This window comes from Halictus rubicundus, chromosome 7, assembly GCF_050948215.1.
Source record: "Halictus rubicundus isolate RS-2024b chromosome 7, iyHalRubi1_principal, whole genome shotgun sequence".
In the NCBI taxonomy this organism is placed as follows: Eukaryota; Metazoa; Arthropoda; class Insecta; order Hymenoptera; family Halictidae; genus Halictus; species Halictus rubicundus.
Window position 1 is genome coordinate 16988456 of NC_135155.1, and position 17519 is coordinate 17005974.

The 17519-nt window shown below is 41.7% G+C and overlaps 1 protein-coding gene across 1 annotated transcript in view; it reads right to left on the reverse strand.

The window, feature by feature from the left end:
- The window catches only part of Gycalpha99b (guanylate cyclase 1 soluble subunit alpha 2), an 82365-nt gene that overhangs the window by 21421 nt on the left and 43425 nt on the right, over nt 1-17519 (reverse strand). Inside the window, exons 2-3 of the mRNA XM_076790907.1 lie at nt 13221-13294; nt 12682-12761 (exon numbers count right to left, since the gene is read on the reverse strand). Of these exons, the coding sequence (XP_076647022.1) occupies nt 12682-12761; nt 13221-13294 (154 nt within the window). The remainder of the gene's footprint in view (nt 1-12681; nt 12762-13220; nt 13295-17519) is intronic.

Genomic DNA, 17519 nt, shown 5'->3' on the forward strand with positions numbered 1-17519 from the left:
AAAATTACTCGTACCAATTCGTAATTATTTCGTACTTATATGAGAATATTTTTCGCTGGGAATGGGCTCATTCGAAAGAGCAAGGTTCAATTTAGCGGGCGCTGGTCAGAAGCTGCCGAGATTATGCAGATATTTGGTAATATTAGGGATACCCATAAGTCATCAATTTTTTGTAAACAATTTGTTTTGCCTTTAGTTCTGTACCGATAATTGAAGAGGAAACACGTATCCTTTTACAGTTTTCGGTAAAGCAGCCTGTGCTCAAAATATTCTAAAAAGTATAATTTTCTTTTACAACCCTGTAGTAAAATGGCGGCGTCCGTACCTTCCGAGGATCCTATTCGTCATTGCATACTTTTTCATTTTCATGCGGGATTTCATGCAACTACAAATGCAACTGAATTTACTACAACGTTTGTCTTAGATTTCAAAATAATTGATTACTTATGGGTTCCTTAAAGGTACAGGCGATACTTTAACTTCTGCGGGCATTTGATCTTCCGTGTCTGTGCCGTAACGCACAGTTCTAAGAAAATTGGTTCAAAGATTTCTCAAGCGCCTCGTACATAAATTTTGGTGATTCTCGCCATTTTTCTTAGTGCCAGGATTGCTTCCATTTTTCATTCCACTGCGCGCCAGGTGTTCCGAAATTGCGAGCGTTCCCTTTTCAGGCTACAAATTCTTGAATTATTCTTCGAATTCAAGAAAGCCTCCGAGGTAAAATCTACAAGTTAGAGAACACAATTTTACGTCACTACGTCGCACGAGGGAGCCGTTGTGTCATTTCCAACCTAAAAAAAAATACACTCGATGCTCCAACTTCGGTAACATTTGTTGCTTGCTGTCAGTTTTAAATTGGACAAAATGCGGAAATGTCACAATAGTCTCAGACGTGAAGTAAACGTTAGTTTTAGACAGTGATGACCATGTTTGCAGAAAAGTGGTTGGAAGATTTCTCGAGCGTTCTTGCACTTTTCGAAAATCTTAAGCACCGTTCACAAAAAATTGGTCCGAGGTACAGTGTTTACTCGATATATGATCAAAACACGGGTTTAGCCAGGTACGTATATCGGTCAGGAGATACCATTCTTTGATCGACGCGACCTTACATTCCTCGGCGACCGAGTGGGGATAATTCCGCGACGTTTATCGCCCATGCCTTGGCGACATATATAGAGAATTCACTGTAGTCAGACTCTCGCCTTGGTTTTCCAGGTTTCGTCGAAACGCGTCAGTTATCTCGCAATGTTCTGAAGCATTTATATCGTGGCAGATCGTTCTCGGCATTTTCACATAGTCCGTAGAATTTCAAAGGGAAAAGGAAAACGCGGTAAGAATTTGATTTAGTTCCCCGGTCTTATCCGCGCACTGTCTTCCGATGTATCGTCGATGAAATATTCAGGCCCGTCGGACGAGCGTTCTACTTCTCGCGCGAGGAAACAGAGAGCGTCCTATCTCTCTCTCTCTCTCTCTGTCTCTCTTTTTCTCTCTCGACTCCGAATTCGTCCTCTCGCGGTTCGCTTGCTCGTCGAGAGGAGAAACGACAGCTGATGGGAGAGGCTGCGAAATAGCGAAACGTGTCAGCCAGCCGAACAGCCCCGTGAAATGCCCGGGACCGTCGCGTCGGGAACGACAAGAGAAAATATTAAAAAGGGGAGCACTTTGACGTGGTTTCCTTTAAACACGAATCGATAGCCGGGTCTTAAGGGGATATTCCCGCTGGCACGGATCAGATATCGACGTCCTTTCATTACCATATGCTAGACCCTGTCGCTTTGCTACCCGCCGCGTAAGTCTCGCATCGGAATTTGCCCCTCTAACGTTGTTAGATCAAAATTGGAGATAACAGCACGTGAGCGTAGGCCAGCAAGTCGGCTCAACTTCGTGACACTGCCGGCCATATTACCTACAGCTAACTTGGTCACTCAGTATTGTTAGAAACCGTCTATATGACACTGATGTCACGTCGAAAATCGTCTAGAATCGATACGGAAAAAGTTTCCTCTTACCGGTGGGAGTTAGAAAAATTTCCAAAGTTGTGTCGACGGAGTAGTACATCCGTCCATTATTTGCTAATAACTCGGTAAATAATAGTAGTAGCGAGTTTGGTGATATGATATATATTGTTAGAAACCGTCTATACGACAGTGACATCACGTCGAAAATCGTCTAGAATCGATACGGAAAAAGTTTCCTCTTACCGGTGGGAGTTAGAAAAATTTCCAAAGTTGTGTCGACGGAGTAGTACATCCGTCCATTATTTGCTAATAACTCGGTAAATAATAGTAGTAGCGAGTTTGGTGATATGATATATATTGTTAGAAACCGTCTATACGACAGTGACATCACGTCGAAAATCGTCTAGAATCGATACGGAAAAAGTTTCCTCTTACCGGTGGGAGTTACAAAAAATTTCCAAAGTTGTGTCGACGGAGTAGTACATCCGTCCATTATTTCCTAATAACTCGGTAAATAATAGTAGTAGCGAGTTTGGTGATATGATATATATTGTTAGAAACCGTCTATACGACAGTGACATCACGTCGAAAATCGTCTAGAATCGATACGGAAAAAGTTTCCTCTTACCGGTGGGAGTTACAAAAAATTTCCAAAGTTGTGTCGACGGAGTAGTACATCCGTCCATTATTTCCTAATTACTCGGTAAATAATAGTAGTAGCGAGTTTGGTGATATGATATATATTGTTAGAAACCGTCTATACGACAGTGACATCACGTCGAAAATCGTCTAGAATCGATACGGAAAAAGTTTCCTCTTACCGGTGGGAGTTACAAAAAATTTCCAAAGTTGTGTCGACGGAGTAGTACATCCGTCCATTATTTCCTAATAACTCGGTAAATAATAGTAGTAGCGAGTTTGGTGTTATGATATATATTGTTGTATAAAAACAATTGCATTAGGTTGCAACATATGAAATGCCCGGCTTACCAGAATGTCTAATTGTGTTTTATTAGAAAACCTTTTTACATATCGCGCAGACGGGTGTAGCACGCCCTTTCGTTTTAAGGGCAGACTTTCCTTTGTCAGGTCCAGCCTCCTCTTGTTTTCTCTCTGCATCTGCAGTAAAACCTACGCCGCACAGAGCTACACGATCTTAGTCAGTTCGCCTATCCCCTGGAAAAATCGCAACAAAAAAGAAAGAAAAAAAGTAATACAGTAGAGATTCGTGGCAGAGTACCGTAAACCGAGTAGCGTTCGCACGAAATATGTAACGGTGCCTAATTAAATCGTTCTTGGCAGGGCAGGTGCATTTAGCAGGTTTCGCAACGACTCGTAGAAAACAATTAAACGAAGCTTCAAATGGTTCGGAGGCGTGGTTTCGAGAGGCAGCGTTTCGAGTACGAGCTCTCTCGCTCCTAATCCTTAAATAGCAGCGAAGAAATAAGGCTTCGAGCGGCGGCGTTGGTGGCGGACAACCTTTTCCCGTTCATCTTTCGGAATGATGACCCGGCGGCGCGGCGCGTTCTCGTTAGTAGACGATCAGTGACGCGAACGCAATTTTCTCGGACCGCTTGCTCGCCGGTCGTTCATTAATGTTGAACGGCCGGGATTACGTGTGGTTACAGCGGCGCCGCCGCTTTCTTAGCCGCGGAAACTTTCTTAGGGGATCGTTTTGTTGCGCGGCCGATCTCGTTAGGGCTGCATCGTCGAGATTAGGTCGCGCGTGGCTCGCATAGTTACCCCGGTATTTTCGTGTTATCGCGAATTTGCATTCTGCCCCATGTAATTACCGGGATATCCCCGGTGTGCTCGTCGGCAGGCACACAATCATGGGGTTCGAATATCGCGGCACGGAAATCGGCCACGGGGTTCTGCAACTCGTTCGACGTTACGACGTCTACTTCGCGACTTTGTCATCGGGGAATAACAAATTAATTCGAAGGCGACTCAACTTCACGCGGGCTTGGAACTCGCGTAATCGACTTTGCCCCGTCCCAGGTGGCGCTGCCGCAGAACCCACAGCCGATTCCGATTGCGATCGGATCCTCCTCGATCCTTGTTACCGTCGAACGTGCGGGACACGTCGAATCGTTGATGGCCGACTGCCATCGAAACAGCGCTTCGCACTTCGTCTCGCGATTTACGGAAATTCGAGGTGTTATTTCGAGCCGATTCAACCTGCTAGGATTGAAGTGTACGCTATCGATTGCCGATCATGCTCCGAATAACGACTTTGATCAGTTGCGCACGGATCATCAGTCCGTTAATGTCGCACAGTCGGTCGTTTTTAGAAAATCAGTAGAATCTTCGTGATTTTATACAGTTTTGGATTTTTTTTTTAATATTAGAGAGATTGATGCTTTGGATCTTTAAAACGTATTAGAAATATGGCTTTAATTTGGTGAAAGATGTCTTCTGATCGATTCTTGGCACTGGCAATCATTGTACGTTGAAGGGGCCAATCGTTATAGGATAATAAGGTGCCAATCATTGTATTGGAAATTAGAGAGATAATCGTTGTACTGTTTATTTATTTACTTGTACGAATCACTCATATTCGTGTTCAGTCGCAAATTATACATTACGCAGAATTTTCATTATTTTTCTTTATTACCACTAGGTTTACCGGACCCATCAAAATGACGGGTTCTAATATTTTTAATTTAAAATCGTTAAGATTCTAAGGATGCATAAGTACATGAGAAATTATTTAGCAAATTTATTTCTTTGGTATATATTATTTTAAAAATATTGCTAAAAATGTGGGTAGCACGTTCTTGTTATTTTGATAAAGTAATGCAAAATAGTCACTTTCAGAGCTCCGTGAACCTAGTGTTAAGTTAACAATCTCTATTCAGTTCTTCAGTGCCAATAACTGATACATTTTGTGTCAATAACGATTCTAATCTTACGATTGTAATTCACCGAATATATTTTGTAATAAAAGATTTATCACTCGTAAAACTGTTTGATTTTGCTGAAAAATCTCTATCAGCTTATAGCAATACCAAGTCAAACTCGTTCAAACATTTCGAAAAAAAAAAAGATAAAAAGATTTTTACTGCGATTTTGGCTTAGTGTGCCAATCATTGTACAGTTTATCCTAGACTTTCTTTTTCAAACAAAAATTTTCTTTGTCCTCGGTTCTAAGGATGGATGCGAATGGAATGTGAGAAGGAAGAATGAACGCGAATAAAAGGAATGAATGCGGTTGGTAACGGTGGAAATGTATTATAGTAGTTACACACGAGCAGTTAGAGAGCGAGAACGTACTATAGAAGTTCCGAGAATAGTGCCCAATAATTTCTCTGTTCCGAGTTTCATTAAATCGATATTAAAGAAGCAAAGTACTGTAGATCACTGAATTTATGTCGAAGTAGAAATAGATCGTTCTTTGAAGAAAATCTTTTCTTCCGTTCTCTCTTTCTTTTGCCTTCGCCGTTCTTTCACATACATGTGACGAAAGAGTAATGGTGGAGCCAGGATCATAATACAATAGATCTTTCAATGGAAGTCTTTCCCTTCGATTTCTCCCATAAGCTATGGACGTTGTAAAATGATCGAATGTTTTTCGACGATAGTATCAATATGGATTTGATAGGATTCGATGTCAGGAGGTGACATAAATTTGAGAAATTGTACGAATTCAATTAAGCTGAATATTATTTAAAAATTATTTAAAAAATTTAACAAGAAAATCATAGCTGGAAATTATGGCACCGATTGTAGACTCGTAATGTCCCCTTAGATGGCAAATAAAATGATTAAGAACATGGTATATTACGCGACGTAACGCGAAACCTAACCGGAAGTGAATGAGCATAAATCTCGCTTGGCAATGAAAGCCGAATAAAATTTCCACGTTTAAACAGATTAATATCACTTTGCATACAGTGGAAAACCTTTGTACCTCCCATATCACATATATACTTCAACGTGTGCCATTTAATTAACGTTGTACCGTGAGAATTTTCAATGCCACTGCAATTAGTTTTTCTCGTTACAGAATATGTTCCCTTAGTTAACATGGTTACCAAAGAGAACATTTGTTTGACATTCGGAGAAATAGGTCGACACGTTTCCGTCCCAGGAAAATTGTTTTCCGCTGCCAACATAATTGCGCACCTGCACACATGTATGTAACCCCATAATTCTATCGTAGCTATTCCGAACCTAGAATAAAATATCATTTTTCATACTCGTAATATCGACGTTTTGAAAGTGATACCAAAGGGATTCCACGAAAACTTCTTGCTTGAATCTTTTTGTAAAATGCGAACGTGCACAAATTTACAGAAACATTATGAATAACTAATAATATTTCAACTAAATTCAATAGAAGATTACTCAAATTTTCAAGATTCTCAATTTTTCGACTGATTATGAATATTCTGATGAATAAAATTATTTTCAATACAAAGTATGTCTCTGTGGCTTCTTTGTTCGACTGATACAAATACTCCATCCAAATTTCCACGGATTTCGAGGGCGCTGTATCAACAAATTTCTTGGCATAGTTAACCTCAGATCGCGGATATTTATGTGAAGTCAAAATTTTCTTCACTGATGTTAAGAAAAGGAGATTCACTTCAGGTTTAAAATAATGTGAGTTTCTTCAAGTTCGTTTGATGTTTTTAACGTCTTCTACACATTTTCATTATAAACGCATAAAGTCTACGTATCAAACACTCATTCTCGATCAAGTAGGATCGAATTTCGATCGACCGATAGAAGCACACTTCGTACAAAATTCCGAAAAGTTTCGGTGGCTTTTGATTCAGCTAATTAGGCCCACCACAGCTTTACGCCTTGGAAAGCGACAAAACTGGCTTGATTACCTGACACCGTCTCAATCAAATTTCGACCGTTCGATACGAATACTTACTGCAAAGCTGCCGAGGGTAATTAGTCGCGCCACCGTCGAACAGCTGACGCGTCAAAACTGTCTTATTTATACCTCGATATAGCGACGAAATATCGTTGACGAGAGTGATCGAATTTCGATCGATCGATGGAGGCACTCGATAGAAAATTCCGAAGGTTTCGGTGGTCTTTGATCCGGCTAATCAGGAGCTCCGCCGGCAAATTCCTGGCGTATCGAGGATACGTGTCGTATCGGCGCGATCGGACCGCCCATACCTTCCGGGAGATTAATGAGGTATCGCGGGATATTACGGCGCACTGTATACACAGAGTCTGCTCTTCCGAGAAAAAAACTTAATAAACCGTCGGCGGTTTAACGAGGGCCCTGTCACAGTATAGACGGGCGTGCCCTTTCCCGGAGCTGTTCGGGGTAATTGCCCGTGAAATCATAATTTTTAAAATTCTTTTTACACCTCCGCGCCTCGTTTGAACCGGCTCGAGGCGGCGTCCGAGCCGTCCAAAGGGCCGTGACGTATTTAGTCGTCGTCGTCGTCGTCGTGTGTTTCTTTGAGCGGGGCTGATCGATCACGGGCCGATGATGACGAGCGAAAATGAGAGAGGAGCGGATAGAATGGGATTATAAATTGTGCCCCTGTTACCAGGATGGAAGCGCCTCTGAATATTTTATATCCACCAGGCTACGTATCGATTGGTTTTCACGCTATTCTGCGGTCATTCAATTAAAAACTCGGTCAAGTCCGTATTAGCGAATCCCGCGTTATCAACGCGCGGCTCGGACGCAGAGGCGAACAAAGATAGAGAGAGAGAGAGAGAGATAGATAGGGAGAGATAGAGAGAGAGACAAAAAAGAAGAGATCAAGAGAGGCGCGTGAAGCGGAACGCAAAGACGCCTCGGAGGAACCTCCCAGCGGGAGCACAAAAGCTCAACGAAATTAGCTCCGGATTCTGGGAATGAATAGATACGGTCGCCGTTTCATTCATCGGGCTCCAATCTTCCGTGATGCTCTGTTAAAAACGTCCGACCAGATCCGCTCCGAAGAGGATGCCGGGAGAAAGAAGATTCAAAAGGGAGAAACCAGTGTGGAGGAGTAATTACGCTCGATTCCGCTTCGGGGGCACGGGCGTCGCGGCGCCGTGGGCGACACGCAAATTGCCCGGCCGACGAAAGAATGAAAATGTCTCGCGTCGATCTTATTTTACCAGCCGCTTCTCCTCGCATAACTCGCCCCCCCGTGAATCGTTCACCTAAACGGGAGACACGCGAGCGCATTGTTTTCCGCGTCAATCTTGCGGCGCACACTGGACGATTTCCTTAAAAAATGAAAAAATTAATATCGAGAACTCAATTTATTGGGAGTGTCGGTTCAATAATAATATTGAACATAGCTTTTGATCTTCGTAAATAGTTATAGTAATAATTGGTGGCAGTTACAGAGAAAATACTAGAAGTTGTTGTTTATAACTTTTATATGTGGGCCTATATTGACAATTTAACACTTTGACTGCGAAACTAGAAACCTCAAAACTTCCAGAAAATCAAAGCAAGTTATTTAATGAAATAAAAACTGAAAAAATTTAAATGTATGATATTGAGCAGTACTCCAACTTTCTTGCATTTCAACAAAATAGGTTTACGGGATCCGTCAAAATGACGGGTTCTAATATTTTTAATTTACGATCATTGAGATTCTGAAGATCCGTCTATTCAACACATTTATTCCTTTAGGTACATATTATTTAAACAACGGCTACAATCTTGTACAGAAGCATTCTTCTTATTTTTACAAAGTAATGTAAAATACTCACTTTTCGTGGTCCGTAAACCTAATGTTAAAGATCCTAATAAAATTTGCTACAGTGAATATATTAACGTAAAAATTCATTTTAAAACCTGGCCAAATAATTCCGTCACGTGGCAGTCAATGTGTTAAACAATACGTTTCGTAGATCTGTGTCAATGATGCATATCCTGAAAATTTCATCAAAATCAGTCAACGGTTCAATATCTTTTTTTTTTTGTTGGAGGTATGTCCATGAAAATGGACACTACGGATGACTCTGAAAAAACTGAGGTCTTACCAATTATGCTTGCGAAATGGTCAACGGTGGGCCATTTTGTTTTTAGAAATGTTAAGTTCGGATTCGCAACCGGCGACCTTGAATCACAAATTTTCAAGTCAATTCAGGGGCTTCTTCAGGTTCTGATTACTTTTTTCGATTCCGGATTGTGGCGGCGCAACGAATTCCGCGAATTTTCGATTTCGAAGCGGATTTTCCCATGGCGAGCGCGTATAAAGCGTCGTTTTTCCGCGACCCTGTGCCGGCGATGTTGATCGAACTAGGCAAACGATGCCCGATTAATCATTACACTCTCGAAAAATGGATTCGAAGCGGCTCGGTAAAAAGCACTCGAAAAAAGCTTAATTGGAAATCGATTGCGTTCTGGGAAGCTTTTTGCCCGCGCTCCGCTTCGGCTAGATAGTGTTTAAACCTTTCGGAGTTCGGGATCCGATCGATAGATCATTGTTTCCGACGTGTACGCCAAGAGCCGTTAAAATTTCAATCTATCTTTCCTCCATTCTTGCGTTTTTTTTAAATTCTGAAATCGCACGCTGCGATAATTAGACTGCGGATTTTTATGCAAAATAAAAATTGTTTGATGATTAGAAAAATAGTTGTATTAAGTTGTAAGCGATACGTTAATATTATCGAATTCTTTTAATCGATCCACTGTTTCAAATTACACCCGCCTATTTTTGTCGTGAATATTGATAATACAGTTATAGTATCCGAAAAATATAATTTTCAAAATGAAGCAGAAATGTTGGAATATTGGGTCACAACTTGAAAAGTAAGTTACAAACAAAAACCATTCCGCGTATATCTCCGTTGACACTTCAATAAATCGCGTGTCAAAAAATACATTTTCATGGCGTAGACGTAGCCAAGATTGTCAGCTCTACTATCAAACGGAATTTTGTATGTGACGAAACAATAGCAGAGACGGTATGCGCGTCAACGCATCCTATGTCTAAAGTGGCTACACAGTTATCATACACAGTTTGTCGTATGTCAGGTGTACGATTATTTTGACGTACGACTTATTGGAACATCAACGACGACATGTATAGAAGATTGTATAACTTTGTAGACATCTAAATACAACGGTGGTTTTCTTCTTGAATATTTCAATTACAGTGGAGCAATCGTACCTAATCCGCTACCACTTGTCTGACCATAAACGCTCCTGTTCCACTTGCTCGGTCCTAAGTAGTGCTCATTTCCCTTGATCGATCGTACAGTATCCCACCAAATTAAACGATATCTAAATGATGAGCGAAAAATGAGTAAAAAAGTTTACAACATTCTCAAAATTTGAAGACTACTCTTACGTGGACTTCTCTCAAAACACTCTATTTCACTGCATAGCGAGAAATGCGATGTTGCTTTCTCTATTTAAAATTTCGTTTGAAATTTTCACGCTAGGTTTAACAATTCCACCCTTTGTCGTTACATTTGCATAGCTTTTTCTCGTACTCTATCCACGAATTTCCGTCTTCGCAAAGAGCATATTCCGTTCCAAAGAATCTCACGAATTTCGGGACCGCGTGCCAGGATTGGACGAAAAATAGTTGCACTCTTATCCACGATCGTTCTATTTCGAAAGAACTTATTCTGGGGAATCGCGTGGACGGAGATTTTGGGAGCGGAACCGTGCCAGAGTTAAACGAAGAATGTGTTTTCGTTGACGCCGCCATTTTGTTACAGGGTTGTAAGAAAAAGTTGTACTTTTTAGAATATTTTGAAGACTGTAAAAGGATACGTGTTTCCTCGGTACAGAAAGGCAAAACGAATTCTTTGCAAGAATAATTGATTCGCTTATGGTTACCCCTAATATTTTAATATCGAAGGGCGCGGAAGGACGGCGTGTGAAGTCGAGGAAAAAGGCATTTCGAATGCAGCGTGGCAGTCGCATGCTCGAAATGGAAAAGTTCACGCGTCCTCTTGAGGTCGGCGTCGCGCGTGCAAAGCGGCGGTGAGCGGAATCTGGAAGCGTTATTGTCTCGTCTAACCGGTTCGGTACGCGGAACATGAAGCCCGCGAAGTATCGCATAACTTTTCAACTCTAGACAAGAGAAGATTTGCCGGGTACGGCTTCGGGAAACGGCGGAACGCCAATAATCATCGCGCGTTCTTCATTTGGACAATGGTAAATAAATATTGTTCTCGCTCTTTTATTATTGTTGATGATGCCGAAATTCAGACCGCCTTTTCAAAATGATGAAACTTTTACCAGCATGGCAATTTTTTGACAGAATTTGAAGTGTTTCCACTTGTTTAATTCCTACTGTCTTCTACAGCGAATTATGTGTAAAATACGTTTTCGGATTCAGGTATCATCGGTACGAATAATGCCACGTTTGGTCTCCTTTTAGTCGGGAAATGTCATAAATATATTGGCAGAAGTACATATATTATGAAAAAATAATTAACGGCAAAGAAGTTCAAAGTTATTAGACCAGTACCGCCTCTGTGGTGCTTCCGAGATAGTGGGGATAAAATGTCAAATGTCGAGACACTATTCAGGTTCTGAGCGTTAGGGTATTAAGGTTTAGGGCGAGTTCTTTCGAAACTTTTATCCTCCACTTAATCCAGCTACGAGGTCAATTGTTTCTTCGCACCTCTCTCTGCCGGGGGATTCTACGAGATCAAAAGAGATCTCAAAGAATAGATCCTACATGGCCAGGCGGAAGAGTATTCTGTAATTCTGATATTAGCAATCGTCAGTAGTTATGCTCCGAAACAGTTCCTCCGGCGAATACAACCAACGTTTCCGCATGTAACTGTGGTGTACCAGTTGAACTCTGCATATAAATTGTTTTCGGCTAATTTCGCGACCACAATATTAATTTCTACGAAACAATTTTGCGAGTTATCTCACGGCTGAAGGGTTCAGCGGAAAATTTCGTGCTTACGTCAACTACGCAGCTATCTCGCAGTTGGTGAGGTTCGTGTTAACCCAATTATAAGCGCAATTTCACATATTCGTTACAGAAACTCCGTTCGGAGAAGACAATAGAAATGTTTCCAAATAAGGGGTTATATACAGATGATGTTTTATAGTTATATAGACGTATTCTTCTCGAGCTACTCTCCTTAAGGTGCATTAGTCCGGAAAAACGTAATTTTCACGTATTTTCACTTTATTTTTATACTATACAAGTTATGGTAACGTTTTACTGCAAAATCTTTAACCCTTTACACTCGGCGCTATTTCCATTCTAAAACTAAATTTTTCTTCCGTCTTGTAATATTTTCATTTTATTCATACGAAACTAATCCGATTACCACATATAATAATTAAATATTTAGTAATCTATTAAATAGACATTTTGTAATGTAACAAATATTTTGTAATATTTTTTGTAATTTCTTTGAAATAATGCCACAACAATTTCTAGTGGTGCATCAGAGTCACCACTCGAGTGCAAAAGGGTTAAAAATGTGAGAAACTCCTGGGAGAAAAGCCCTCGGGCAATTTTTAAGATTCTCCGATAGAAGAATTAGTACAAGTATACGTATTTTTTGAATAAAGTACCTCTGCTCGTTCGAAGAAAACTCGTTAATTATTCTCCAGAAAAACTGCTGAAAGTCAAGCCTTGCCCAATTACCAGGCGTGGCTCCTCAAGAATTTCGAAGCAACGATCTCTATAGAAGAACGACGACATTTTTCCGTCTGCATTTCAGAAGTGTCTTAAAGACTCCATTAAAAAATAACGTTGCGGTGCATGTAACCCCTCGACACAGAAAACTATCGTTCGAAGCACGGGCTTACCAAAATTGTAATTCAGGACGTCGTAAATGTTGTCCAGGATGTTAAAGTCTTCGTCGTCCGAGTTCGTAAAGAGATGATTTCTGAAAAGCGAAGACAAGCGAATGTTAGCGCCGGTTGCATCGCGGTCGTATACCATTGCAGATCGAATTGTTTCGGGTATTGTTTCGAGTCTGGTAACGGGGGAACGGGACGCGGGGGCCGTTCTCGATTTCAATAATGTTCAATTAACCGGATAAGCTGTCCGGCGAGCACGCGATATCTTTGCCGACGATCTTATTATCCCCTTGTCGTGGCCAATGGTCGTCTAATTCGCGAACGATGCGCGTTTACGCAACGAGTTTGAAATTTCAGCCGTCGATAACTCGGCGGTGCTAACGGTCGATCCGAAAGATTCTATATCGAAAAGGAGCTCGGACGGATCGAAGCGGGATTTTTTATTTATTAACACCGTAGACCGGTCTATAAGCGGACGAGGGCTACTTCCGGTGGCAATGAACCCGCCGATGCGAATCGTTTCGTGTACGGAGAGAAATACTTACAGATCCAGGGAAGGTGGTATCGGTTTCCGTTGTTTACGCAGAACGTTCCCCATAGCGACCGCAATCGATTCGTTCTGCAATAAAAATGAAAGACCAAGCTGTGTACTTCGTCGACAAAGAGGACTTCAGCGGAAGAAAGACGTGGCTCGGCGTCACCGTGACCGAAGACATTGCTTTCAATGAATTTTCATTCATAGTAACTCGGCGACAGGGTGTCTCACCTAACTTCTTCATGAAAGAAGAAGATTCCCAGAGTAAAACATTGGTTGGTTCAGAGGGGCAAATATTATGATAGGCAAAAAAATTGTGATATATTTTTATTAGGTGTCATAGTGGGTCAGAAGTGACTCCGGCATAGGCCTTGAACTCGCAGGAGGGTGAACCTCCTGTGGACCAAATTTTTATTATGAATGCACGTAACCTGAAAAACAACAGCAAATGTACACCCTGCAGATGTAAACAGGATCCGAGACAGAACGGGACTCTTCAGTCACGCGAGCGGCAGAAAAATTAAATTATTAGGTTGGCAAGAAAGTAATTTCGGTTTTCACTAATAGATAGCTTTACGTTTCGTTTGATTGATTTCTGTTAACGTTGCGTTTGTTTTCCTACTGACATTTCATAACTGCATCGTTTAGGTTACTGTTGAAGCAAATTGCACGTAATTTTGGAAATGGAAAAAATTGGATTTTATTTCACCTGAAAATACCGAAATTACTTTCTTGCCAGCCTAACAGATTCGAAAGTATTGTGACCCTAACAAGTCAATATATAAGATACACGCGAGTTGTCGGCTCCCGGTCGAAGTTGCCGCGTTCGAGAGATCTGTCATACATGGGTTCGCTGTGTGCTGCAGTCGCAACACCGGCCAGGAGAATAATCAATATTGGACACAGTCCGGTGCTACTGAATATGACACGAGTATCCCGAGAGTCATTCGACACGATCATGAATATCCAAAGCGCCGGCAGATCGGATAACAATTATCGGAGAGTCGTGTAACGCGATCCGGCTCATCAAAAACTCGATGGGTACGATATTGATAACACTGGACTTATTAGAAAGGGTATCGGCTCGGTATTACCAGCTGAATGACGACGCAGCGAGACAAATCTCTCCCGGTATCTTTCGCTGAAAACTGAACAGTTTGTACGAACCCCTGGTGATCGCGTTATTTTCAGACGCCTACCCCCACTCCCCACCCCCATCGGCAAACATCATGCTAATGACCTGGGAGTCTACAGACTCAATCGGTTCGCCCACCCTACTACTGTAATCCTCGCTCAGCAGAATCCACGTCGATGATCTCCGAACCTAAATCCACCTCGGCTCGACTCACTGACATCGCACAGGCACGCTCGAGAGCTTTAATGATATTGGAAACTTCGAGAGGTCTCGGGGGTCTCAAAGGTCCGCAGAGTTCCATCGGATTCGTGGGATTTCTACGATCCTTGTATGAGCCTCATACTATTGTACGACTTCCTAGATAATACCTCCTTTTATACTTTTAGCAGGGTTTTTGTACGCGCTTCCCGTATCCTTCGTGCAATGCCGCACCGTGGATCTTGTATTACTCTAATGCGCCGACTGCTGAACCGGTATTCGCAAACATTTCGCGGAATGGACACAATTTATTTAGCAAAGTAGGGATTGAAAAGCCAGGATCTCGCCAAGCCGTTTCCCCGTCTAGCTTCTTTGGTCCATTCTATGTATTTACGTGGATACGAAGTTTCGTAGACAGTGTTGAGAATGTTGACGGAATTTGTTCTTTCCTTAGAATAATCGGGGGATCAATCCGGCAAAAACTTCTGTCAAATCAATCATGAAATGTTACAGACCGACCCTTGAACGTAATACACGTTGTCTTGTAAAAATGACGAGATTGAATTTATTTGGATTTCGTGCGGTTCGCACTGTAGTACATGCTCTACTGAATATATTCACCTTTCCCACGAAAGTGTCTTTATAATTTTCGTAATTGTAAAATAAAACATCTGGAACCTGAAAAATCTGGGAACGCGATTTTACTGGAAAAAAAATCAATTCTCGTAGTTCAAGATTTTGAAATACTTTTTTCCTATACGGTAACGATACACTTCGAACCATCAAGATCCAAGATATTATTCATTTCAGATAATTGTGGGATGGAGGGCAACGTTTTGAACACAGGTGTCAGATTCATTATCAGTGACCTCAACAACACTTGATTACCAACTGTTAGAAAGTTCCGATGACATTTTGACCTTCGGCCAAAGTTGTCAGACCACCTGTGCGAGACGGTGGTTGGTTTAGTGTTAAAAAATGAATCAACTGAATTCTACCCCGGACGAAACAGTCCCATCGCCATCTACCCGAACCTAAAAATGCTCTCTTCATCGTATCCCGCATACACGTGGGAATGATCGAATAAAATTCCGAGGAATAAAAGCATCGAGCCTAGGATATCTCAGGTGTCCGAAACTCCTCTTCAGCATCGACTGCGTCGCATCTAGAGTGTAGAAAGTTTTCTCGCGGCAAAGCCTGCAGCTGGCGTTCGGTGCATAGATTTTTCGAAAACGGTGCATAAATTCCAGCAGCCGCCATGTTGTCCGCGGTGGGGTGCGAAGCACGATGAGACATAGTTCGAAACTCTTCAACGAGAATGTATAAACGAAAGCCGTAGCCGAAAACTGCGGGGAAAGTTCCGGCGTCTCTCTCTCTCTCTCTCTCTCTCTCTCTCTCTCTCTCTCTCAGAACATTTTTCTCCGTTCGACTCGAGTCGGTTCGGCTCGGCTCGCCGACAACTTTCTGCTTCACGAGGCGGGCCGAAATTAATAATCGGACCTGATAATTTGATAAGGGCGGCGAGCAACCGATCCGGCTTTTAATTGTAAATTATAACGCGGCGGTGGCTCGCCTCGCCGAGGAGAATTTATCGTTCCGCTTGGCGCGCGCGGAACTATTCTCGCGAGAATTCCTATCCGACACGGTTATGCGGGACATTACTTTGCCTACGCGACCTTCGTTGCTCGCACGGGGTTAAACGTGGAATCATTTTCTGACCGGTTCCTCGCGTAATGTCGGATTGAATTACGATCCGCATTATTTGTCCTTGGCCGCGCGCGCGCGAAGTGGAATTCCGCTCCAAATTTCGTAGATCGCTCTTTTGTCGCAATCAGACATCCGGTTTAACCCTTCTGTTCATAACCGGGTACCCATTTGGGATTGCGAGATTCAGTTATGATCCTGATAAATTATCTTCAAGAGCCGTTTTAATGTAGATTCGAAAGAAGTTCGTTCGTTTGTTCTAGGTCAAAAAAATGTGCACGCTAGACACAGTGTTCCCAAGACTTGTGCCTCCACTCTAATTTCCCTAATTGACATTTTGGTATAACTTCTGAACTATTAACCCTTTGCGCTCGAAGCCGTTTTAATTCCAAAACGAAAAATTTCTTCCGACCTAGAATATCTCCCTTCTGTATATATTCTCTCACGCTGTACATACGAAAATGGTGCAATTTACTCGTACAATACTGAAATGTTTGGTAATTTATTAAATACAAAGAAATTAAATAATGTAAAAAATATTTTGAATAATGATACAGCAATTTTTAGTGGCACCTTACAGTCGGCATTCGAGTGCTAAGGGTTAAAGATATCGAAGTGATATTTGGGGTGTGGGATATTTTTCGGTTCAAATTTTGTCGGTAACGTAGTCACTCTACCTTATCGTGAATTACGGAGTCTTGGCTCTTAAGTTCCGCGAGCGATAGCGCCGCCATTTTGGATCGAAAAAGCACAAAGAATTTTGTTCAGGTACCTCAAGACACGTCGTGTTCGGTGCACCAATTCGAACTTATATTAAATTATTTTTGTCATACTGAAGAAAAGTGTTTGATTTACTAGTGTTTTTTGGCCCGTTACCGTGACCATCCTCCGTATACTTAAAATTAGTTATAATAGTTATTTAACTAATTTTCGATCGATTCATCTATTCACAGTTGAAAAACTTGTTTCCCAATAAAAAGAAGTCGACTTCAAAGTTTTACATCTCTGGAAGGTAAACGATAACTCTAATATTCGAAATGATTCTTCCATTTCTGACCGGGTACGACCTCGGAGGTCATTTTGTCGTGTACGAACGAATTTGTCTTGACACACGCTTCCGTGTGATGCCAAAAAAGTGTATAGCATTTCATCTAGAAAATTGAAGGTCACCTTCGTTTCTGGAAGAGTGGTGCGAACAGAGAAAAATTGACACACGTCATTACGTTGCTTGCAGTATTACTTTTTTCTCTTTTAAATCTTCTTTGACCCTAG